Source organism: Mustela erminea, chromosome 4, assembly GCF_009829155.1.
Source record: "Mustela erminea isolate mMusErm1 chromosome 4, mMusErm1.Pri, whole genome shotgun sequence".
Taxonomy (NCBI): Eukaryota; Metazoa; Chordata; class Mammalia; order Carnivora; family Mustelidae; genus Mustela; species Mustela erminea.
The window spans coordinates 41,261,234-41,286,756 of NC_045617.1; the positions used below are offsets into that span (position 1 = coordinate 41,261,234).

At 48.2% G+C, this 25,523-nt stretch overlaps 1 protein-coding gene across 2 annotated transcripts in view; it reads left to right on the forward strand.

Moving 5' to 3' along the window:
- Window positions 1-5,091: 5,091 nt before the first annotated feature.
- Window positions 5,092-25,523, forward strand: part of GABRR2 (gamma-aminobutyric acid type A receptor subunit rho2) — a 44,747-nt gene continuing 24,315 nt past the window's right edge. Inside the window, exons 1-2 of one of the 2 annotated variants that reach the window (XM_032338322.1) lie at window positions 5,092-5,219; window positions 12,922-13,028. In XM_032338322.1, coding sequence (XP_032194213.1) covers window positions 5,107-5,219; window positions 12,922-13,028 — 220 coding nt within the window. In that variant the 5' untranslated portion in view covers window positions 5,092-5,106. Of the gene's footprint in view, window positions 5,220-9,725; window positions 9,750-12,921; window positions 13,029-25,523 lie in introns of those variants that run through there. The other variant, XM_032338323.1, reaches the window with a different exon arrangement.

Here is a 25,523-nt window from a genome sequence, read left to right on the forward strand (position 1 = left end):
CCCGTTCCTCACCCCTTTGCCAGAGTCTTCTCCAGTGTGCAGGTCTGATTCTGTCTCCTAAGACAGGCTCCCATCCTTAATGCAGCTTATAAGGCTGTGTGAGCCAGACTACCACTGAGCTCTCTGGCCTAATCTGACAGCAGATGCCTCCTGGGGCCTTTCCACAGCGTTGAGCTGGAGCCACTGGGGCCAATCCTCTGTTCTGAGAGAAATAAGCAAATGTTAGTTATATATCCACTGCCTCGCACCATATACAAAACTCAACTCATAATGGACCCAAGACCTTAATGTTAAGAGCAAAAACCATAAAATTGTTAGAAGAAAGCATAGTAAATCTTTGTGACCATGAGTGAGGCAGTGGTTTCTTAAATACAAAACCAAAAACACAAGTATTTTATCAAAACAAACCCTTCGTGTTTCAAAGAACATCATTAATAAAGTGAAAAGACAATCCCAGGTGGGAGAAAATATTTGCAGATAAAATATAAGAGGCTTGTATCTAGAATATCTAGAGAACTCATAACAATAATGAAAAAGCTAACCTGACTTAAAAACAGCAAAGGGTTTGAATAGATATTTGTATAAAGAAGATGCACAAATGACCAATAAACATGGAAAGATGCCTGAACATCATTGGTCATTGGGAAAACGCACATCAAAAGTACAGTAAGCTACTTCACATCCACTATGACGGCTAGAATAAAACAGGTGTTGGTGAGGATTGTTGGTGGGAATGTAAAATGGGGCAACCACTTTGAAAAACTGGTAGTTCTTAAAAAAGTTAAGCGAAGAGTTAACATATTGTCGCGGCCAGCGCGACAAATCGACCAGGAACGTGAGGGTAAGAGGATGAAGAAAAGAAGTTAAGAGACAAAGAGATGGGGACAGGAGGAGCACTGAGGAGGATGTCCAACGGTGCTAAGTTTATTCAAAGCACTAAGGCCATATATAGAGTGATAATAGGAGAAGCAATACACCTGTGTCTAGTTAAACAACCACGAGTTCCTCGCGACGCCAAATGGCTAATGCCAGTACAAATACAGCAAACCTGAAAGTAATTTAGGGCAGCAAGGATCAGCAACGAACTTTTGACCCCAACTGAATTGTTCTCAGTTGTTTAGCAAGCGTGTGGGAAGTCACGTAGGCGACACACAACACATAGCACAGACCCTTTCTCAGTGCTACTCAACTTTTCCTGTCCTAAACCTTTGGTTAGGTTATTTGGACTTTAAAGGAGACTCAAGTCAGGGCCTGGTTTGGTCCTTGTCTCAAGCCTTATTGTGGCCTCCCACACCATATGACCCAGCCATTCCACTCCCAGGTATATTATCAAGAGAGATGCAAACACATTCACACAAACTTCTACAGAAGTATTCATAGCAGCATTATTATTCATATCCCCAAACTGGAAACTCAAATCTCATTGACTAAGATAAACAAGGTGTGCTCTGTCTATATGATGGAATGGTATCTGGCCATGAAGAAGAATGAAGTTCTAATACATAGGACAACATGGATGAATCTTGAAAGCATCATGTCAGGAAAAAAAAAAGATCAAGTCCAGTGAAGTCAGACACAGAAGGCTACATAGGGTATGATTCTGTGTATATGAAATACCCACCTTAGGCAAACCCGTAGAGACAGAAGGTAGGTTGGTGATTGCTAGTGACTGAAGGGAACTGAAAGGAAGGGACAGCGACTGCTAATGGGTATAGGCTTCTTTGGCGGGAAATGAAAATGATCTAAAATTAGATACTGGGGATGGTTGCACACTCTATACCAAAAACCACAGTTAAAGGGGTAAATTTGGGGCACCTGATTGGCTCAGTCAGTCAAGTGTCTGCTTTTGGCTCACGTCATGATCTCAGGGTCCTGGGATCGAGCCCCATGTCGGGCTCCCAGCTTGGTGGGTAGTCTGCTTCTCCCTTTCCCTCTCCCCAGGTCCCCACTCAAGCTCTCTCTCTCACTCTCTCTTCTCTCAAATAAATAAAATCTTAAAAAAATTTTTTTTAAAAAGGGTAAATTTATGGTATGTGAATGATACTTCAAAAAAGACATTACTTAAAACATTACACTTATCTCCAACTGAGTTTTTCTCCATACCATAATCACAATAATTCAACTACTGAAAATAAGAGAGATTTAAAGAAAAAACTGATAGGGACGCCTGGGTGGCTCAGTCAGTTAAGCTGCTGTCTTCCTTCTGCTCAGGTTGTGATCCTAGGGTCCTGGAATTAAGTCCCGCATTGGGCTCCTCGCTTGGCAGGGAGCCTGCTTCTCTCTCTGCCTCTGACTGCCACTCTGCCCGCTTGTGCTCTCTCTCTCTCTCTCTCTCTGACAAATAAATAAATAAAATCTTCAAAAAAAAAAAAAAAGAAAAAGAAAAAAAAAGAAATTGATAGGACCTAAAATGTCCAGAATGCAACAAAATAAATATTTCTTTCTCTCTCTCTCTTTAAAGATTTATGTATTTGAGGGAGAGAAAGAGAGAAAAAGGAAGAGAAGGTGAGGGAGGAGCTGGGGGAGAGGGAGGGCATTTCAAGCAGACTCCTGCTCAGTATGCAGAGGCTTTCACCCACTGAACCACCCAGGCGCCCTACTCCTGCTGAGTATGGAGCCTGATGCGGGGCTCCATCTCATGACCCTGCGATCATGACCTGAGCTGAAACCAAGAGTGTGACACTTAACCAACTGAACCATCCAGGAGCCCCAAAACAAATATTTCTTGAAAACAACAATATCCATGAATAGTTCTAGGGTTCCAGTCAGAAGCACCATCTTTTGAACAAAATCTATGGAAAGGAACTTTAATGGGTATCTTTCCTTCCCTGCTAAATCTTTAGGAGCAGTGGGACTTTTAAGCAAATTATTTAGGTAATTCTGAGAAGTGGCCAGATTGGGGAACCACTGAGTTAGTCCCCATACAGAATTATTCCCACTCCCAAATTCCTATTTAACTCCTGTATTTTGGCTTTCGGCCACATCTTTCAACTGAAACTACAGTTAACTGAAGTTAGGAACAGTGAGCTGGTTGCCAGAACTAGTTCACCAGTTTCCTGCCGTCACTTCTTCACAACATTGACCGTTGACTACTCTCAGAGATTCCTTTGGTTTTCATAGTCAACATCTTTGCTAGTTCTATACTTTTGTTCAGGCTTCCCATCCATCCATTAGAAGTATAGGTTTCAGCACACTTGGCTGGCTCGATCAGTAGAGCATGCAACTCTTGATCTCAGGGTTGTAGGTTCGAGCCCCACATGGGGTATAGAGATTACTTAAAAATAAAATCTCTAAAAAAAGAAAGTATAGGTTCCTGAGGATTCTTTTTTTTTTTTTTTTTTAAAGATTTTATTTATTTATTTGACAGACAGAAATCGTAAGTAGGCAGAGAGGCAGGCAGAGAGAGAGGAGGAAGCAGGCTCCCTGCTGAGCAGAGAGCCCGATGCGGGGCTTGATCCCAGGACCCTGGGATCACGACCCGAGCCGAAGGCAGTGGCTTAACCACTGAGCCACCCAGGCGCCCCAGTTCCTGAGGATTCTATGCTTACACTGGGACTTCTATTTTCCTGGAAGATCTCACCCTTTCCTGTAGTTAAACTACCACCATACATTGACGGCTCCAGACTTAATTCTCCAGTCCAGACCTTTCTCCTTAGCTTCAGGCTTATCTATACTCCAGCTGCCTATTGGGCATCCGGAAGTCCCATGATACCTCAGATTCCATGAGTCAAAATCTGTGTCGTCTCCCCACCAAACCTGTCCACCTCTAACGGATATCACTTACTCACCAGTCCCACCTCCAAACTGGAATCGTAGATATCACTGCGGCCTCCTCTCACCTCCCACCCTATTCAGTCAGCAAGTGTATTCTACTTCAGAAAGAACTTGACCTTCTCATTCTTCTGCCTTCCCTCCTCTTCACCTTCCATCTGCCCTTCCTTTAGGGCAGGAACTCATCCTCCTTCGTTATTATAACTTCTCTGATCCAACTGATCTCAGGAATTTCTTAAAAAAAAAAAAAAGTAGATCGTGTCATCCCACTTTGCTTTCTTTCTTACATAATAAAACCCCAATTCTGTCCACTTCCAGTTATCACTTCTCTTGACCTCCCGCCTCATCTCCCTATGTCTTTACCACACCAAACTCTTCTCCGTCTCGGACACAGCCGGCAAGAAATAAGTAGTCTTTAAACATTTTATTCTGCTCAGTAGACTAAATATAGACACGTGTATCTTTACACTTCAAATGTTCGCAAGTCCATGTTCCAGGATAGGAATCAAGCCTAATTTATGGTGATATTATACATTTTAGGATTAAAGACCCAAATTAATCTAATGCTCATGGTAGGAAGAAGAGCTTACATAATCATGAATTCTCCTTTGGTTTATACATCCCTTCAAAATCAAAATGGATTTTATGCTTTGATAAGATGTCTTTTCATTGAGAAAACGTGTATTTGGGGGGAAAGCAAGCATCCTTGGCCATGGGCAAAATATGCTTTCTTGGATGGAGAAATAAAGCAACCCGGTGAAAACAGGTCATTCGTGTGTTCACTCAGCATTTCCCGAGCACGTTCATGCACTCCTCTTGCCCATCAGGTCTTCCCTGCAAATCCACTCAGAACCCAAGCTGTCTCCCTAGTGGATGTGACAGACACGTTTTATGCAGCCAGAGGGAAGGATTAATGATCTCAGCAAAGAGCTGGCATGTTCAAGAGGTTTAAATTTATTTATTTATTTATTTATTTATTTATTTATTTTATGTAACAGTTTTAGCCAAAGCTGCTCTGGGACTCAGCGGAAGCAGAATTTCACAGGAGGACAAACTTGTTAACTAATGGCCAATCACTAAGCGGCAGGGAGGACCAAGCCTTGGTGTTTGTGTCACGCCTTGGGGGGGTGGGGTGGGGGGGGTGGGAGGTGGGGTGGGACGAGCATCACTATCAAATATTTAATCGGAAAAACCAGTCCGGCCAGTGGTGCTCTCGCAGCCCCTTCCAGAAGCACCGCCACAAGATGACAGACTGAATGTACGGTGCAGCCCGCGGGGGCCTGCCCCGCTGCAGGTTACTGGAGAGCAGTCTGTGGCATCGTAGACGTTCCCAGAATGCCTTATTTCACAAGACTCATTTTGCTCTTGTTTTGCCTGACGGCTCTTGTGGAGAGCAGAAAGCCCAAGAGGAGGAGATCGACTGGGCAGCTGGAAATGACCAAGCCCAGGTAAAGGCTTGGGTGGGAGGGGAGGAAGGTCACCTGCAGGGGCGCTCAGCGCGCCAGCTCCCAGGAGGGCGGGGGCTTACACTGACCGGCTGGGATCTATTTGCCAGAGGTTGATGGGGCCACCACCTCGCCGAAAACAGACTCTCTCAGAGCATAGATATTCTCTAGGGTCACAAGCTGTGAGAGAGCAAAGCCAGACCGGGCTGAGGAGTTTGTTCTGGCATTGGTGTTCTGTTCAGGCATTTCGATTTCAGGCAGGTGGTTGAAAATTTCGTGGGTTAAAAACATCTTGTACTTCTCAGTTTGTGCTGCTTTGTTCCTCAGGATGACATCCGGTAGGGACCATGGGACCTGCTGAGTAATGGCACTCAAGAATTTTGGAGGGGCGGGGAGGAGCAGGGAGGGGTGGGGAGGGGCAGGGGGACCCCGGTAGATAGGAATTTAGTTTGAACTATTGAGAAAAAATGTAACCGAGAGTTGTCCTCTTTAAATTATTGGACTGGGAACAGCTTTCTGACTGTATCGGGTATCATTTCACTGTTTCAATCTGAAAAAGGTGTTTGAAATTTGCTAGGTTATCCAAAATACATGCGTAGGCAACAGGTGTAGGCAACTGCCATTGCACGATGTAACAGAAACATTTCCAAGATACTGGTTTGGCCTGGAATGTGCATTGAAAATCATATTACAAATCGAAGTTCCTTAGTAAGTTTGCTTGAACCGATGCACAAAGCCTGATACCGTAGGCCTGATGGAAATGACTGTTTGGCGTGAAGAAAAGAGCAAGCAGCTGAGAGGTAGAGGGCGTGTGTAAGATGTCACACATCTGTTCCCCATTCTACGAAGCATTTCGAGAACTAGAGATTGTGAATATAAACTAATATATGGAGGCACATTTTCTAGGTCACTGGCTTTTATTTTTAATCAGGCATCGCTTTTGGTGACAATTTTTTGAAATTGTACTTCCGACAGATCTACCTATAAGTTACATACATACATACATAGACTATTACATACATAGACTATTACACATATGTATATTAAAGTAAAACTTGATTGCTTCATTATTTTTAGATAAAAACTATCAGCGAGAGTTGCATTCTCTACTTTCTGCATCCCAGTAGACCGTCTTAAGCTCCCAGGAATATGCCGGCTTCAGAGACTGCCGCTCTCCGGGAGGCCCACACTCTGCAGGGCCTAATCCTAGTCACGCAGAAAGCAACAGATACAACTTGTCCAGGAGGACAGGAAGGAGGCACTCAGTGCAAGTCTCCTCCTGGGGGGATGTTGCCAGAATTCGAGGCTGTTGAACTGGAAGGAGCCTCAGGGGTCATGTGATCCTGCAATTCCTCTGAGCCCTAAGATGGTGAAAGGTGAATAGGTGTTGGGTGAAAAGGGGTCTTGGGCTCAAAGAAACTTGGGAAACTCTGGTTTAGATCATTTTGAACAGCTGTCTTTATAGCACAGCTTCTCGAAACTTTATTATGCAAATAGACATTCTGAGTCTTGAAGAGGAAAATAAATTATACAGTTTCTGAAAAAAAAACCCTACTTTTTTGGAACTATCTTGAGGGATTCATATTTTACAGAGCATGTATTGGGAAACACGGTTTCAATTTTATGGATGCTGAGAAGTCTGTTGGAAGGCAGGACTAATTCATACAGGTACCTAGTGACCCCACTGGGCTAGAACATAGGTTCCTTGATTTTCTCAGCCTGGAGGAAAAGCGTTGTATGGACTTGTCTATTCCCTGAGAACAGTTCTGGGGTTCAACACGAACCCCTCAGGGATCCTCAAGGATCCTGCTTGGCAGCCTGGGCTGTCATACCTGTGTCACTCCTCAGAAGACCGCAGTCCCATTCCCAGGTACTGGCATGAGCTTGGGGACAGACTGAATCTGACCCTTATGCGTGAGGAGAGTTTCTTGAAATCCATCCCAGGGGGTGTTAAAGTGGAAGAAAAGATGAACCCACACATTCAAGAAATAAAAAACAATTATTGAAGGGAGGCTAGGAGAGAGGATAGAGAAAATGTCACCTTAGGGAACATGATTCTAGGCCTTTCTAAATCCACCAGGGCACGTGCAGGCTCAGACCGTCGTAAGGCTCTGTCTGTGAAAAATTTCAGCCAAGGGTCAGACTAAAAGATTACTTTTCTCGTTGACACACAAGAGTTAAGCTGTACGAATAAAGAGGAACAAAATGACTTCCTCTCTGTAAGGTAGCTTCTTTCCTTGGAAGTCTGTCCCCACCTTCCACATTACATACCATATACCGTACACAGGAATTCACCCAGTCACTCACACACACACACATACACACTATTAGGATCTTTTCTAACCTACGTACTTTCCGTATCATCTCCCCAAGGCACTCTCACAAAACAAGTATTCTGCTCAGAAGGTGCTTTTTCCGGACCTGCTTCCGGTTTTCCCACCCCTCGTGTACCCCTTTATGGAACTGCTGCCATCTGAACCTGGTTTGTCCCGACTATTAGATTTGCTCTCTTCTCCCTGCCTTTCTTTCTCCGGCTTTATTCCAGTCCCTCCCTGCCCGCTGCGTGAGTTGGCTTCCTGACCCTGTGATTGCTCCCCACCCAGCAAAAGAGGCCCTTCTCCCTGGAGATCTGAAAATGAACCTAACCCGGACCAGAGTCCGGGCTCTCACCAGATAACACTCTCTGGTTCCTCCTGGTCCCAGGGCCTGGGGGCCCCTTCCAGATTTCCTCTCCCATTTGCAGTCCCCGTGGCCAGCCTTCTCGGGGTCTGCCTCGTGGCTCACGTGGTGCAAGGCCCAGGAGCAGCTTTGCTTTCCTGCTGCCCAGTGATCCTCAGTGGCCTGGGGAAGAAGGTGGGGCCAGGAAGTCAGAGAAACCAGGTTTGGACCCTGGTTCTGTGGCTCCCTGGCCACAGCGGTGTTTCCTAATCTTTCTGAACCTTGTTTCTCTAACTGAAAAAGGTGCTCCTGAGACCTTTTCCCCTGGGATGAGGGGTTAACCCCAGCTCAGGGCCTGCACGGAGGGAGGGTGTCACATACAGGCATGGTCATCCTGCCCGCTATTGTGCTACCAAATGAACCTCAGCACGGTGGCACCAGCCCTGCCTCTCAAAGGGGTCATGAGCAAATTTTTCCTCCCTCTCCACCCAAGGCTGTGGAGGTTCTGGCTCCCCTGTATTGGGCCGGGACTCAGAGTATGGCCCCTGGAGTCTAGGGTCTTTGGGCCAAGGCATCCAGGCACTGGAAGGACGAACTGAGGGCATGTGGCTCACACAAAAAGCCCAAGGCTGGAGATATTAGTGGCCTGAGTTATCAAGTAATTGGTTCCTTTAAAAACAACAACAAAACCTAGTTCTGGGCCCTCAGGAATGGCACAGGCATTTCAATCTCCTCTCTCCTGCAGTGGGACTGGAATTCTGCGACTTCTGCAACCAAATCCTCCCCTCTAAATGGAGAGGGATACTGCTGGCCAGCTGGGATTTGCTCCCCATGAGGCAGAGGGGAGCAATTGAATGTCCGTGATGTGCTAAGTCCTTAGGCTGAGCTCTTCCTCTGCCTTTCCGCGGTGCCATTGCTGGGTGTCCAATATGGCCTGTCATGCAATTGCTGTGCAGGGAACCCGGCCTGGTCCCTCCTGACTTCAGGAGCCAGGCTTGGGTGGAGACCATGACAGCGGAAGCTTGGTGGAGGTACCCTGACAGTGACCACCGCGCTTCAAGGGACCCAGACTTGGGTTCCATATTCCAGCTCACTGGGAGGAAGACGTTACATTAGACTTCCCTCCAATGGGCTTGTCTAAAAGCAACTCCAACTTCTTCCTCCAACTTGCTTAACGCCTTCAGTGCTTTCCCATTGCGTTTGGATAAAGACAGAAGTCTCAACATGGTCTTCAAGGCTCTGCCTGGCCCGGTCCCCACGTACCCCGCAACCTCTTCCTCCCCTTCCCCTTTTATTTTATTTTATTTTTTTTTTTAAAGATTTTATTTATTTGTTAGAGAGATACAGAGCGCAAGCACAGGCAGACAGAGTGGCAGGCTAGAGGCAGAGGGAGAAGCAAGCTCCCTGCCGAGCAAGAAGCCCGATGCGGGACTCGATCCCAGAACGCCGGGATCATGACCTGAGCCGAAGGCAGCCGCCCAACAACTGAGCCACCCAGGCGTCCCCCCTTCCCCTTTTATTGAATCCCCTCTCAACCTGCAGCCTGGACCACCGCAAACGAGAGGCGTGTTGAGTTTAAATGCCTATAGGGTATCCATCGGGGGATCATCAGGTCGGCAGTTGGATAAAAGATCTAGAGCAGAGGGTACAGATGCCAGAATCTGTAGCCACAGACATAGGCTCGCCTGCCAAAGAGGGTGTAGAAGGAGAAGAGGCAGCGGCTGGGACAGCGCCCTGGGGATATTAGCGTTGATGGGGTGAGCTGAGGGCAGGGAGGCGGCAATGGAAATTGAGAACGAGCTCTCAGGTGTTAGGAGGACAGCCCAGTGCTTGGTCCTGAAAGACCAGATTTCTAGGAGAGGCATGATCCTCCAGGTGGCAGAGAAGCCAGTACTCAGCGGGGCCTCGGGCCCGCACAAGTGACGCAGGAAGTGCTTGGGGGTGAGGAGGCGGCTGCAGCTTGTGGCGCACAGTTCTCTGGGAGGATTATAGATTTGTGTGTGGGGGGGGACTTTTTTTTTTTTTAAGAGAAAGTTTAAAGACAAATATATCTACCACACCTGTAATGCTACCACTTTTCAATAAATTTTATGTGAGGAAGATGTGTGGTCTAGACAGATCTTCTGCTTAGTTTGGGTTCAAGGGAGGAGAGACTTGAATCCAGTTTGAAGGCTGACGAGAAGGAGCCGTGGGAAAGGGAGATGCTGATGTAGCTGGGGTGAGGGTGTTTGAGGGCAGAGGTCAAGGGCTCTGGGAGGAGAACCAGGCACCTCTGCCAAGCCCCCAGGGACACTAAGAACCTGCAAGGCTGACAGAAATGAAAATACTCCTACTGCCCGTGTCCCCACCCTGTTTTCACCTTCTCCCTGGGTATCTTACAGGCACCTCGAAATCAAGATGGTTCAGAACGAAACGCACCCTCTTCACCACAAACGTGCCATTTGCCATCTCAGGGAATGCCCCCACCATTCACCCAGGTGCTCAAGTCATAAGCCAGAGTCATCCTTGCCCCTCTCTTTCCCTCACACCCTATATATAATCCATCAGCTAGACCTTTCTGTCTTCCTTAGATCTGATCACTTCTCTGCACCTCCCTTCCCTACAGCCCTGATCCAGGCACCATGTTCTTAGAAGGTTTCCTAATGGTCTCCTGTGTCTGCTGTGCCCTCTTCAGTCTTCTCTACACAGTGGCCAGGAGATTGTCTCAGGTCCTAAACGAGTCCTTGTGACTCTCGTGTTCAGAATTTCATGGGTTTCCCTGTCAGTATTATACTCATGAGGGTCTCATGATCTTGTCCCTGGCCTTATCTCCCACCTTCTTTCTTACTGCTTTGTTTCTCCTTGCTCTCCTCACACAAGCCAGACTCACCTCAGGACATTTGCACTTGCTCTTCTCCCAGAGTACACTTCTTCACATCTTCTCATGACTTACTCTGTCCCTCATCCCATCTGGGTCTCAGATGGTTTCCCTGATCACTTCCACCCCAATCCATCTTCCTCTTATTTCTTATCCTGCTTGATTACATTTTTATGGCACTTAGCACTTTCTGAAGTTGCATTACTTATCTGTCCACTTGCTTATTGTCTGTCTCCCCCACCGGGTTATCAGCCCAGTGAGGGCAGTGAGTATATGTCCTCCCCATGACTAGTACCGCATCTGGACAGAGTCAGTTCTCCAAAGATATGTGGTTACCAAGTGGATTTGAGTCTAGGAATTGAGGAATTGTGCAACCAGAGTGTAGGACGGCTGTCCCTTTGGATGCTAACATCCCAAGGTTGATGGGCCAAAGCTATCGCAGGAAGAGGGAGAGTGGTTGGGAGGTCTGGAGCTCCAGGTGGTTCTGAGAGTAGGGCTATAAGGTGGGAAGCCCAGCTTATAGGGGAATATGCTTCTTGGTGGGAAGGGAGGTGGGCAGACCAACCTTTAGACCAGCACTGTGTAAATAAAACTTTTGAAGACCGTGGAAATGTTACAGATGTGCACTATCCAACATAGTAGCCACCAGCCTCATGTGGCTATTAAGCACATAAGTATGGCTACTGTAATTAAATAACATTAATATTATCTTATTATTGACTTTATTTTATTAATTAAATTTCAATTTAATTTAATTTAATTTAAAATGACTTCAACAGCCACATGGAGCTAGTGGCTACTTTATTGATCAGCACGGCTTTAGCCCTCCCAACAAATTACACCACCTGGGCAGAGCTTCCAGAGAATAAAAGTTAAGAAAGACTTCATAGGAAGATGTCTCAAAGAACAGGACTTTGAGAGAGGAAACATGTTACTTTCCTCTTACAGAGTTTAAACAGGAACTATGCCTGTTTCTCTAAAAAAAAAGAAACATGAAAGCATGATAAGAACATTGAGAGTAAAATAAGGATGTATATATAAATGAGCAACAAACATTCAACCCCAAATCTCTTCATTTACTAGAGCCCTTAAACATTCTGTACAGAACAAAATTTACAGTAACACTGACTTCTGATTTGGTTGTTTTGTTTCTTCTGTCAAGAATTAGATCTCACAGGTGCGTGGGTGGCTCAGTTGGTTAAGCGTCTACCTTCAGTCAGGTCATGACCTCCAGGTCCTGGGATGGAGTCCCGTGTTGGGCTCCCTGTTCAGCAGGGAGTCTGCTTCTCCCTCTGACCCTCCTTTCGCTCATGCTCTCTCTCTCTCATTCTTTCTCTCTCAAATAAATAAAATAAAATAAAATAAACAAGAATTAGATCTCATATCTTGTCAGACACAAATCCTTCCTCCCTTTCTCCTTACTCTTCTGCCTCCTCTCTTCCTTGCTTTTTGTTTAGTGATGATCATGTCAGTAGAATATTGCTTTAGAATATTTTGGATTTTATTGTTTTTGGATTATGTGTGGTTGTGGTGAAGGGGAAAAAAAATAAAGAAGATCTGGAAAGAGTGAGTGTGGGTGAGAGAGACTAGAAAATGACTACTTTGCCATCTGGGTTGAAGAAAGAGAGTGAACCTGGGTCTGCAGTCCTGGCTGGCTCCAGTGTCCACCACCCGGCTGCGTGGCTGGAACCACTCTGTCCCCAACCGGGGCCTTGATCCCCACTGCGTGTGCCTTGTCTGTTCCCCCTGGGGTTGAGGCTCTGCTCCAGTGTGGGTTCTGCCGCCAGCTGCCAGCTGGACTGAGACAAGGAGCGTCAGGTCTGGTGAGGCTAAAACCAGCATTTTAAAACTTCCACTATATTTGTGTCAGAATTTTATTGATTATGAAACAATACTATAGCAACATAAGAGAAACATTTAAAAAGCAAAAAATTTCTAATTCTCCACCATTCAACCCAGCGGCTGTCATGCAATCGTAACTTACCTTAGGAAGGTTCTGGAAGGGTCTGTTCCTCAGGACCTGCTTGTGAGGACCTGAGGGGGACAGGGTGGGTGGGAAGGAGTGTGAGTGTGTGTGTGTGTGTGTGTGTGTGTGTGTGTGTCTAGCCTTCAGCGGATGGAGAAAAGTTTCCTTACAAGTAAATCCTACATTGTGGGCTGTTGAAAAATGTCTCTTGCTTGTTTTTGCAGTCACCTATATAAGAAGAACGTTGACATGACCAAAATCCGCAAGGGAAAACCTCAGCCGCTTCTCCGAGTGGAGGATCATGATTTCTCCATGAGGCCCGCTTTTGGAGGTAGGACTGAGCGCTTCCCTTGGCCGGCGAGGGGCCTGGTCCCTGGGGTGGCCCGGTGTTGCTCTGTCCCATTCTCTCTGGCACAGCCCTCCCCTGGATCCCCACTCACAGTCAGATAAGCCCAACTGGGCTTCCAGAGTCCCTCATTTTCCCAAGGAGAGGAGAGCTGGAAGGAAGTGAGAGAGGGGGTTGCCGACGGAAGTGTTGCTGACCACTAAGCTGCCAACTCTCTTTTCCTCAATTACAAAGCCTGCCTGGAATGTTTGGACACAGAATGGCTCCTGCTCAGCCTCCCTGTGATTAGCTGGGAATTGCAGCAACAACAATTTAACCCATGACAAGTCCTCTCCTAGACTCGCTCTCAAGGGGGGGTGTTGCTACTTTGGAGTCAGGGAGGGGTCGTGCGAGGCTGGTGGCTGTCCCTTCCAGGAACTGGAGAAATGCCATAGGCAGGACAGGAAAGCCATCTGTTCTGACCAGGCAGGGAGTGGGCTGAGAAGAGCAGAATGCATGAGCTGGGAGGACCAACGTCCCCACCTTGTGGATTCGGGAAACTGAGGCCCAGAGCATTTCAGCCACTGGGCCCCAGCCAAAGCAGACGTGGGTCATTTGGCTTCCCACTCCTTTATCTCCCTTTCCAGTCTTTTTTTTTTTTTAAATTTTTTAAAAGATTTTATTTGTTTGACAGAGATCACAAGTAGGCAGAGAGGCAGGCAGGGGTGGAGGGGGAAGCAGGCCCCCTGCTGAGCAGAGAACCAGATGCGGGGCTCCATCCCAGGACCCTGAGATCATAACCTGAGCCAAAGGCAGAGGCTTTAACCTACTGAGCCATCCAGGCGCCCCTCCAGATCTTCACTTAAGTCCCTGGGGCTATAGGGGTGATCTGTGGGCAAGTCAAAGACCCTCTCTGAGCCTCTGTTTGCTGGTTTGTAAAATGGGGATAGTAATCCCTACATCATCATAGTCATGGGTGTGTGGGGGGGGGTGTTGGTCAGGATTAAAGGAGATAATGTATGTAAAGCCCTTGACACATAAGGGTTCACGGTCCCCTTAGAAAAACCCAGCTGTCAGGCCTTCCTCTGTGGGCCTATTAAGGGATTAGACATTCGTTTATCCCAGAGGCCTTTGCATTTTAAAAGGTCTCAAAGCCTCTCCCTCCATCCGGGAGCTCTCACACCTACTGAGCAGGAGGATGAAAGGGGCAGGCAGATTATGGCCGGTGCCTCTTCTTCCTGCCCAGTGCTGCTCACCACGGCTCAGGTCAGGAGGCGGCCCTCTCTCTGCCCTGCCTCCGCCCTTGCTGGTCCTCCCCCCACCCCCCGGGGCTCACCATAGTCATGCTGACAGGGAATTTTAGGAAGATAAATTTGTCTTGAATGAGCGGCTCAGAAATTGCTATATCAGCTCCAGGAGGTCTGAGAGGACCCTGTCTGCGGAAGGTTCCTGTTGCCTTTCTCTTCAAGCCTCAGTTAAGATACCGAGGGTTGGCTAAGCAGTGAGAACAAGAACACACAACAGTATTCATGACAGCAACATATTTATAGTGGTTTTCTGTGGCAGGCACCATTCTAGTCGAGGAATGTACGTGCAGGATCTTATTTTAGTCCTCACAACAGCTCCGTGAGATAGATATTATTATTTTCCCCAGATGGGGAAACTGAGGCCCAAGAGGTGAAGGGACTGGCTAGGGTCACCCTCCTGCTGAGGTTAGGCTCGAGGTCCCTCCTGGCTGAGGCGCCTCCTTGTCCCTTCTACCTGTGCATCCCTCAACGCAAGGCTGACCTATCCAGCAGGCAAGTAGGCATAGTGTCAAACGCTCACAGTGATACTCTTAGAAGCCTCTGGAAATATTTTAATATATTTTAAAATCAGAAAAAGAAAAAAAATACAATGTTAGGTAGGATATATAAGATCCAAACCTTATATATTATGTAATTATATGTTCACCTCATACCAATAGAGTTATAAAATATGTTTTTTTAAAAAAATAAAATATGCTTTTTAACCTTTTTTATGGAGGAAGGAGCCCATGAAAGCAAAAGTGCCCAGGGTTCCCCAAAGTCATGCCGTGGCTTGCCTCAGTACATGGAGTTGTGGGGCAGGTGTGTGTATATAGGGACAGGTACTATCCCGAAGAACTTGCAGGAACTTTCCACCAGAGGCTGTTGGCTGCTGGCAGGAGCCTGGGCAGGCACCTGGTCCAAACCCTCAGATTACCTGGGGTAAAAAAGAAGAGCCTGAGGCCCCGGGGGCTTAGGAGGTGGCTACAGAGCAGCCAGAACAGAACTTTGGTTTCATCTTCCATATAAGCCGCAGAACTGAGAGCCTCATAAAAACGCTCCCTCCTCCAGGAGAAAGCCAGGAAGCCAGGAGCTGGCTCTCAGGAACGGCAGGTGAGGTGTTGCCAAGTTCCCGGAAAACCTGGCTCAGGGCAGAATCTTCCAGCAGGCTGCAGCCCCAGTCCCGGTGCCCCTTCCTCCAGCCATATCTGAGTAGCAAGTCGGACTTCCTGTGCCCCGATCCCTGCCACCGCTGGTCCCACCAAAGGGGCTGCGCAGGGTGCGGGGTCAGGATGGTCCCCTGCCCCTGCCCGAGCTAGCCTCTGAGGCTGGGAAGGCCCTGACGTGAGGCTCCTACCCATCAGATCTCAGTTCCCAAAGCACAGGGTGGGGTCTGTTTCGCCCTCTTTCCAATCCCCTTCCCCAGGGCATTTGGTCCTCTGGGCACCTTTTATCCTGTGCAGGGCTTTTCTGGGTGTCCAGACATCACCTGGCTGAAGTGGGGGACAGGGGGCACATAGCGAGGTGGCAAGGCTGCACACTCTCACCCGCCCACAGATAAGATAAGGGGGCTAGTGACTTCAGTCCAGGCTTCAGTCCAGGCCAAGCAGGTGGGATGGGGCCATCACAGCAGTGTGGAGGATCTGGAGATGTTTAGAGCCAGGAAGCCTTCCCTGCGGGTGCTTTTGAGGGTCCCAGCCCACCAGCACCTCATCCTTGGATGGGGGACACCGCCCACGTGTCAGGCAGGTCTCCGAGGAAGGAGGCTGGCGGACAGCACCTAGGGGACTCTGGGCAAGTGAAGAAGGCACTCCTTCCTTGTGCCAGGTCCCCGGGGAGAAGCAGAGCCTGGGCCCATCCTGACCCCCATCTCCCCTTAGCACCCGCGCACCCTAAGCGGGTCATGTGAACAAAGATGTCTGTTGCTCTTTGTGGGGGGTGTCTAACTCCTGTCTTCTCTTTCTAGTTTGTTTCCTTAAGAGGGGCTTCCTTGTGGATTGATGTTTAAAAGTAGTTGAAGTAGAGAAGAATTTATCTAAGGTTAGATACCCCATGGGTGACCTTTTTAGTCCGGAAGGAGAAAAGATTAAATATCTAGCAGCTTCCTAATAATCCCAGGGATCAGTTGAAACGAAAATACCTTGCCTAAGCTGCCAGCTGTCAGATTCAGTATGTGTCCTGGTTAGAGGAAGCTCCAGAGACCTGGGGGGGTTGGCGGGGGACTCCTCTGTGTGTTAGGAGATGGGTTGCAATGCTGGTGGGTTTTGTGTGTGTGTGTGTGTGTTGTTTTTTAAATTTAATTGTAGTTTAAAAAAAATTGTGGTAATATATATAGAACATAAACGCTTACCATTTTAACCATTTCTTTTTTTTTCATTTTATTTTTTTATAAACATATATTTTTATTCTCAGGGGTACCGTTTTAACCATTTCTAAGGGTACAGGTCAGTGGCCCTTTTTCTCTACCACCACCACCTCCCATCTCCAGGTTTTTTTCATCCTCCCAAACTGAAACTCTGTACCCATTAAACACTTAACTCCTATTCCGTCCTGTTTTCCCAGCCCCTGGCAACCACCATTCTACTTTCTGTCTTTATGAATTTGACTACTCTAGGTACCTTGTGTAAGTGGTGGAATCAGACAGTTTTTGACTAAATTTTGTGACTGGCTTATTTCGTTTAGCATAATGTCCTCAAGGCTCACCCATGTTATCAGAATGTCCTTCCTTTTTATTATTTTATTTATTTATTTTTAATATTTTTAAAATTTTATTTATTTGACAGACAGAGATAACAAGTGGGCAGATAGGTAGGCAGAGAGAGTGGGGGAAGCAGGCTCCCTGCTGATTAGAGAGCCCGATACAGGGGCTCGATCCCAGGACCCTAGGATCATGACCCGAGCCAAAGGCAGAGGCTTTAACCCACTGAGCCACCCAGGCGTCCCTGTCCTTCCTTTTTAAAGCCAAGTAATACTCCACTGGGTGTATAGATCCCCTTTTGTTTATCCATCCATCCGTTAGCAGATACTGGGTTGTTTCCACCTTTCTGCCGTTGTGAGTAATGCTGCCATGAACACAGGTGTGCGGATAGCTGTCGGGGACCCTGCTTTTAATTCTTAGGGGGTATATTCCAAAGTGGAATTGAGTCACTCTGTAGTTCTGTTTAGTTTTTTGAGGACCCTCCACATTCTCTTCGATGGCAGTTGTGCATTTCACATTCCCACTTGCACAAAGCTGATTTTTAATTAACACTGTATGCAGGGATGGCCAGGAGGGAGGAAGGGTCATCCCGGATTCTTGAATCATCTCCAAGGACTTTGTCAGGCTGGTCAAGAAGAATGGTGGCAGCAAAGTGGCTTAGGTTCTCCAACCAAAATACTTCAGTTCATAAGACATATATACTTGACATATTTCTTGAGCTGCAGGGCCCGTGACTGGCTCAGTCGGTAAATCATGCAACTCCTGATCTCAGGGTCATGAGTTCAAGCCTCATGCTGGGTGTGGAGCCTATTGAAAAAAAGAAGCCCTGTACTTTTTGAGCTGTTGCTATGTGTCAGTGGGGTCTGTGTTATCTGGAGACCCAGGAGTGAACAAGATAGCCACAGTCCTTAGAGTTTTTATGCTCTAGTGAGGAAGACCAGGGTTGATCAGGATGTCAAGTTGTGCCGGGAAGGAAAGTACGGGAGCTGCAGGGTACACACGGCAGCGTCTGCTGGCTACACGCACCAGGCAACTGCTGCCCTGATGAGCCGGGGAGGAGGAACACCAAGGAGCCACCCTTGCCTGAGAAGCATGCACTCTTGGAGTCCTTTACATTCTGTGACTTTGCCTGACAAGATAGATTGTTCTCAAGAAGCTCACAGTCTACTGGAGAACAGAGAAATGATGGAGCAATGTAGGATGTTGCTTCTGTTGGAGTAGGGGGACTGAGGGAATGGTGAGAAAGAGGACCGGAGATGACTTCCCTCAGGTACGATGCTTGCCATGAACCTGGGAAGATGCTTAGTGGGTGAGCCCAGTAGGCAGGAAAAAGAGGACAAAGGACAAGCCAGGGAGAAAGGTGCTCTTGGGTAAAGATGAAGTGTGTCAGGGAATATGAGCAGCTCCCCATGGCTGGACTCTGGTGTGTGTGTGTGTGTGTGTGTGTGTGAGAGAGAGAGAGAGAGAGAGAGAGAGAGAGTTGTGGGGCACAGAGAGATCAGCCTGGCCGGGCAGGGGCAGCTCTGGGGGGATGTCTGTTTTAGGAGGCTCACTGAGGGCTTGTGGGAGGATGCTGGAACGGTTAAAATGGATACTGGCCACTGGTGGGCCACTTCCAGTCCAGAACAGAGCCCATGAGAGATTAAGCTAAGGCCCTGGAGAGAATGGAGGGGTCTGAGAGATGCTAAGAAGGAAGCCAGTCTCCAATGCCATCAGGGAACCGGGGACACCTAAGCATCTGCCATGGGGGAGGCCATTCACTGAGATGCGGCGTCAGGGAAAAGCCATTGGGAAAAGACAGAGTAACTGCCAGGAAGAGATGGGTGGCTCAGAGTGGGGAGGGGAGAGAGTGTAAAAATGTGCTGGGAGTGGAGCCATTACCGGGCTGAGGCCTGAAGGGTAAGAGGAGGCAGGAGTTGACCCGTTGTTGTCAGTAGTGGCCTTAGGCCCAGGCAATGGCCAAACCCCTCCCCAGGCTGTGGGGCCAAGAGGCTGTGCTCACATGGGGTCTCCCTCCTGGCCACATCTGAGCACAGGAGCTTGGACTCACGTGTCCACACACCTTGAGCTTGTTTCCAGGAGCTGCAAAGGCCTCTTCCCTAAACAAGCTCTGAAGGGGACTGCATCACCCCTCTTTCTGAGAGGTGGCTGAGCCGTGTTGGAAGGGGGTGGGATGGAGCTCAGACACGTGGGTGGGGGTGTCCACATGCATGTGTGAGAGGCTCTTCTGGGGGCTCCTGGGTGGCTCGGATGTTAAGCATCTGCCTTCGGCTCAGGTCATGATCTCAGGGTCCTGGGATCAAGCCGCGCATCGGGCTCTCTGCTCAGCGAGAAGCCTCCTTCTCCCCCTCGCACTCCCTTCTTGTGTTCCCTCTTTTGCTGTCTCTCTCCCTGTCAAATAAATAAAATCTTTAAAAAAAAAAAAAAAAAGAGGCTCTTCTGCATGCTTGGGTGCTGCTGACGGGGAGGGAAAGAAAGCTCGGAGGCTCAGGCCCCCTCTCTCTGCTCCGCCATGTACAAGCCTGGAGCTCTGAGGGGTCTAAGAGTTCTGAAGTTGGACTTGGCCTTTGGGTTTGTTGGGAAGGTGTATTTGTCAATGAGGTAGGATAGGCTTTATGTCATGTTGTCCTACTTTAGCTTGATTTACAACCTTCAGATATTCAAGCAATATGGTGTCTGGGTCCCTGGTTGTACTCTTGCCTGTAGGTGGGCCTGCGAGTGCTATTGCTGTCCATAGAGGTCAGTCGGCTCCCCAGCACCAGGCACGGAGGAGAGTGGGCCTGGAGGGGCAAACCCACAGGTCAGCGTTGGGTGGGTTGAGATTGAGTGACACAGAGAGACTGAGGGACTGAGCCCAGCCTATGACAGGGGCAGGTTGGGGCATGGTCTAGGCCAATAGCACCTTTCCCACATCAGCCTCTAGAACACAGGAGAACACCTTCCAGTGCTAATCTCACACAGCAAGGGACTGAATTCGGGAAGGAAGGCAGGCAGCGTGGGTTCATGGGATAACGGCTAACCCCAACGCTTCCAGCCTTCACTTCGTGAACCTGCCTATTTTCTGTCAGCTCTTTCTCAGGTGATTTGGGCTGGAAGGTCAGGAGCCCTTTCTGAGTTTGCTCTCCTCCCCTTCCCAGTCAACCAGCTTAAATCAATTCATCCATCAAACAGTCGGTCAGATCTGCTTCCACTTTCCCAGGCCTCACCCCCTTACCCCACACATTCTCAACATGCTCTTGGAGGGTGAAAAAGACACAGCTCACAGTGGTTGGTGGCCCTCCAAAGCTCAGTCCTCCCCGACAAAGCCTTTTCTCTTAGTATTTTATTTAAATTTAAATTCATTGATAACCTTAAAATTTTCTCTTTAGGGGCAATAAAGATAAGAAGTTTAGAAGCACTGCCTAGTGCAACCCTGACTCATCACCTCATGCCGCAACCCCCCTACCACCTCCTCTATCCCCACGGCCAGGGGGGATGGCCTTCACCTTCTGGAAACCTTTCTTCCCTGTGCTGTTCCCTCACAAGGGGCAGGCTTCCCATACTCTTCAAGAGGAAATGCAGCCCCTGCTTCTCCCTGTTAGCTCCAGAGGACTCCACAGTCCAGCCCAGCTCATTCCCGTCTCCCCCTACCCCTAACCACGACTCTTCCCTCCTAGACGGCTCACAGTCCTGGAACATCCTGTTCCCACCTGTGAGCGTCTTTCTATCCACATCGCTCCTGCTCTATGCTTCATCCAACAGCCTGTCCACATCTAGAACCCTGTTTAATTCCTTTCCTCTAACATGAGCCATCTCTCAGCTATTTTGAATGCTAGCACTTTCAGCTTTGAAAGAATCACAGATTCCTTCTTTCACTCGCCAGACCGCCCCTCCACTTCAGACACCAAAGGCAAGTAGTGGGTTCCAGAGTCACTGCGCAAGTCTGACTTGGCTACAAAATCAGGGGTTTCCACCACCCCCTCTGCAGGTTCAGTAATCGGCTGTAATGGCGCGTAGAACTCAGGGAAAAACTTGCTTGCTGTTACTGATTTATTATACAGCGTATTATGAAAGAGACAGGTGAGCAGCCAAATGAGGAGGTCCACAGGATGAGAACTGAAGCGTCCTGAGCACAGCTGCTCTGTCTCGTGGAGCTGGGGTCTCCCACCTTCCCTGCATGTGGATGTATTCACCAGCCTGGAGGCTCACCAAACCCTGTCATTAGGGTTTTATAGGGTTCCCTTACACATGCATACTTGATGAAATCCTTGGCTATTGGTGATCACCTCAACCTCCAGGCCCCCCTCTCCCCGGAGGTGGGGGCATGAGGCAGCAGCTGAAAGTTCCAACCCTCTAATCACATCGTTGCTTCCCCTGATAAGCAGCCGCCATCCTGAGCAATCTCCTCACTAGCCTAAACTCAGAAATGTTTGCTGGAAGTCTGTTATGAATAAAAAAGATACTCTTCTCACTCCTATAGCTCAGGAACTTACAAAGGTTTTTAAAGTTCTCTGCCAGGAACTGGGGAAGAAGACCAAATCTGTATTTCTTGTCATATCTCGATATCACAATTGCTGCATCACCTTTGCAATGTTACTGCCTGGTTACTTCTCAGGTTGGACAATCTCTAATGTGATGCTTTCCTAAGGAAGTTCCTTTTCTTTTCTTCAAAGATTTTTTTTTTTTTTTGATTTAGTTATTTGAAAGATACAGAGATAGTGACAGAGAACATGAGCAGGGAGGAAAGGGAGAAGCAGGCTCCCCGCTGAGCAGGGAGGCTGATGTGGGACTCAATCCCATCATGACCCTAGCCAAAGACAGATGCTTAAACCAGCTGAGCCACCCAGGCACCCCCCAAGGAAGTTTCTAAGGTAATTCTGATGCTTTTCACCTGGGATGATACTTTAGAACCACTCCCATATAAGACACCCTCTGTGTTTGGGGTGCCCAGACCTGTGAGTGCCCCAGGGCTCTCCACATGCTTTTTACTCTGTGGCCTCCTCTCTAGTAAGGATTCAAGCCTGGACTTCTAAGCTCCAGGAGTCTGGCCACCAAGGCCTCAACTCCTACTCATCTGACCCTGCTGAGGTCCATGGAGCCAGCATAAGGTAAGGTCCTGGCTCTCTTTGAAGCTGTGGCCTCCTGTTGAGTGGTTCTTGGATCTCCCTAGCTCTTCCTCCTTCTTTTCCCACATGGGGTGGTCTAGCACTTCACAGTTACATTTGAGGTTGGGGAGCTGAAGCTAGGGAGAAAGCTGACTCCTGGGGCTCCTGCAGCTTTTTTCCCAGGAGCTATTGCCCTTGGAGGAGACCCCTCTGATCCTTCCTTAGTGCTCTTGGCCCTTCTCTTCTGGAGCATGAACCCTACTCACTCCTTCCTCTGAAATTAATCTTTCCTTTCTGGTCTCTCCCCAAAGAGCCCCTCCCCTGCAATCCCCCTTGGGCCAATCTCACTCCTTCCCTCCCTTGACCCCACCTGAGAGACCAGGTAAACAACAAGGTCACTGAGCTCCAAAAGGACAGGATGCTGGGCCCCATTAACGAGTCTGTTTGGGGATGTTAAATTTAAGAAATTGTTAGATATCCAGTGGAGACCTCTTTTAACCTTTGTTGTTGTTGTTGTTGTTATGTTGTTAGTTGCCATATAGTACATCATTAGTTTTGACGTAGTATTCCAAGATTCACTGTTTGCGTATAACACTCAGTGTTCCATGCAATCTGTGCCCTCCTTAACACCCATCACCAGGCCAAACCATCCCCTAACTCCCCTTCCCTCTAAAACCCTCAGCTTGTTTCTCGGAATCCACAGTCTTTCATGGTTTGTCTCCCACTTTGATTTCCCCCCTTTCATTTTCCCCTTCCTTCTCTTAATGTCCTCCATGCGATTCCTTATGCTCCACAAGTAAGTGAAACCATATGATAATTGACTTTCTCTGCTTATTTCACTCAGCATAATCTCCTCCAGTCTCGTCCATTTTGATAGACATGTTGGATATTCATCCTTTCTGATGGCTCTTTTATTTATTTATTATTTATTTTTTTATTTAAAAAAATTTATTTATTTATTTGACAATCAGAGATCACTAGTAGGCAGAGAGGCAGGCAGAGAGAGAGAGGAGGAAGCAGGCTCCCTGCTGAGCAGAGAGCCTGATGTGAGGCTTGATCCCAGGACCCTGGGATCATGACCTGAGCTGAAGGCAGAGGCTTAGCCCACTGAGCTACCCAGGCACCCTCTGATGGCTCTTTTAATCTTTTACAACAATCAGGCTCTTGGAGTTTGAGTCAGAGATGGGACTCAGGGGGGCAATGAGAGTCAGTGTGGGGTTTCAGGGGAGAGTTGGTTGAGGGAAAGACCGCGCATCTGCAGAGAGGAGCTTTATGGCAGAGAACATAGAGGGACGGGTGTCAACAAGAAGGCCTGGGCCCAAGGAAGACTCCTAGACTCAGTGACTCAGCAAGGGTCAGGAAGGGAGGGCAGGGAGGAGGTGGAGACAGCTGGTGGAGACGGGTAGCCAAAGAGAGTTTAACAAGAAGAGGAAAGTGGTCATTAGGGCATGGGAAATAGTAAAAATCTCACTTTGGAAGTCTCCTTCCAAGTCAGCCATCCAGAAGTTCTCACACTTGAGTGTGGGTCAGCATTACTCCAGTGCTTATGAAAATCCAAACTCCCGGGGCCCCAACCCAGAACCCCTGGTTCAGGAGCCTGGCGGGTAGGACTCCAGAATCATGTTGCAAACGTCTGCCTGGTGAGGCTGTTGCTGCTACCCGAGGTAGTAGGGTCCTGACCCAGTCCAGCCTAGATCCCAAAGTCCTAACACCAAAAATCCTGCTTTCACAAAATACCATAGACAGGGCAGCTTAAACAACAGATTATTTCTCACTGTCCTGGAGGCTGGAGGTCTGAGATCAGGGTGCCATCGATGCGGTTCCTGGGGAGAGTTCTCTTCCTGGTTTGCAGATAGCCACCTCCTCGCTGCATCCTCACAGGGTTAAGGGAGAGAGAAGCAAGCTCTCTTGTCTCTTCTTACAAGTCCTATTTGTGGAGGCTCTACCCTCCTGTCCTACTCACCTCCTGAAGGTCCCAACCTCCTAAGACCATCACATGGGAACTAACCAGGCTTCGCCGTATGAATTTGGGGGGTGGGGGAGGAGACACTCAGTCCACAGCAAGCACCTCCTTCCTTGGGGTCTCTGCCCACCCAGCAGCTGCACAGGCCCTTCTGACCTTTCTCAGTGATGAGTATCTGAGGAGTTTCCCCAAGACAGTTAAGCAGAGAGTCCGTGGAAAAGGGCAAGACCGCCCACAGGCAAACTCATTTCCACAAAGGACAGGGGATCGAGGCTGTTTCCTCGGTGAGTCAGCGGTGGAAAGTACCTTGTATGTACTGAGGTAGCCCACGGGCACATTCTTCACCGTTTACGCAGGGACAGCTGCACTCTCTCCCCTGTCCACCTAGGACACTCTCTCTTTGCCGCTAAAAAAATATTCTCTTGAAGTGAGCACTGCGTTCGTGCTCTGTAGGTCTTGAACCGATGACCACACATTTAGAGACTGAAGCCTGCACACATCTATTATCTATGGGTCTATGGGTCAGAAGTCCGAAATGGGTAAACTGTAAGTTTACTGGGGTAAACGCACAGTGTCAGCGGGGCTGTGCTCTTTCTGGAACGTCTGGAAAGAATCTGTTTTCTGGCCCTTTCTGGCTTCTAGAGGCTGTCCAGATTCCTTGGCTGCTGGCTTTTCCCTATGTTTAAAGCCAGCAGCAGCGGCAGGAGTTCCTCAAACATTGCATCACTCTGAACCCTTCTGTCTCTTTCTTCCACATTTAAGGACACTTGTGATTCCATTGGGTCGGCCTGGATAATCAAGGCTGCTTTTCCTGTTTTAAGGACAGCTGATTGGCATCCTAAGTTCTATTTGCTGCCTTCATTCCCCCTTTGCCACGTGGTGCCTAACAAATTCACAGGTTCTGTGGGTCAGGATAGAAACATCTCCGTGGGAGGCATTATTCTGCCTCCCCCAAACGTATGTAAGGTGAAGTGCGTAAATCTCATATATAGCTCGAATTTTTACATATGTGAATATTTATTCTTAAAAACACGACCTAGATCAAGATATAGAACATTTTCAGCTCCTCAAATGGCTCTCTCATACCCTTTCCAGATGGTGCCTCCCAAGGATAACCGTTATGCTGCCCTCTGTCACATGAATTAGTTTTGCTCATTCCTGAGTGCCCTATAAATGGAATCCAACAGCATATGACACGCTGTGAAATAACCTGGTCCCTCTTTGGAACTGTATGGCATGGAGTTTTTTCATCATCTGAGTGCCAGTCTGTCTTTCTGAGGGAACCCAAGAACTCTGTTGGATGTGGTAGGGGAGGGAGGCTGATGGCTCACTGCCCTGGGATAACATGAGAGAGAGTGCGTGTGTGTGTGTGTGTGTGTGTGTGTGTGTGTGTGTGTATGTGTGTGTGTGTTTGTGGTCTTAGTGAGTTGATACAGAATGCTGAAGTGACCAGCAGACCAGCACAGGCTT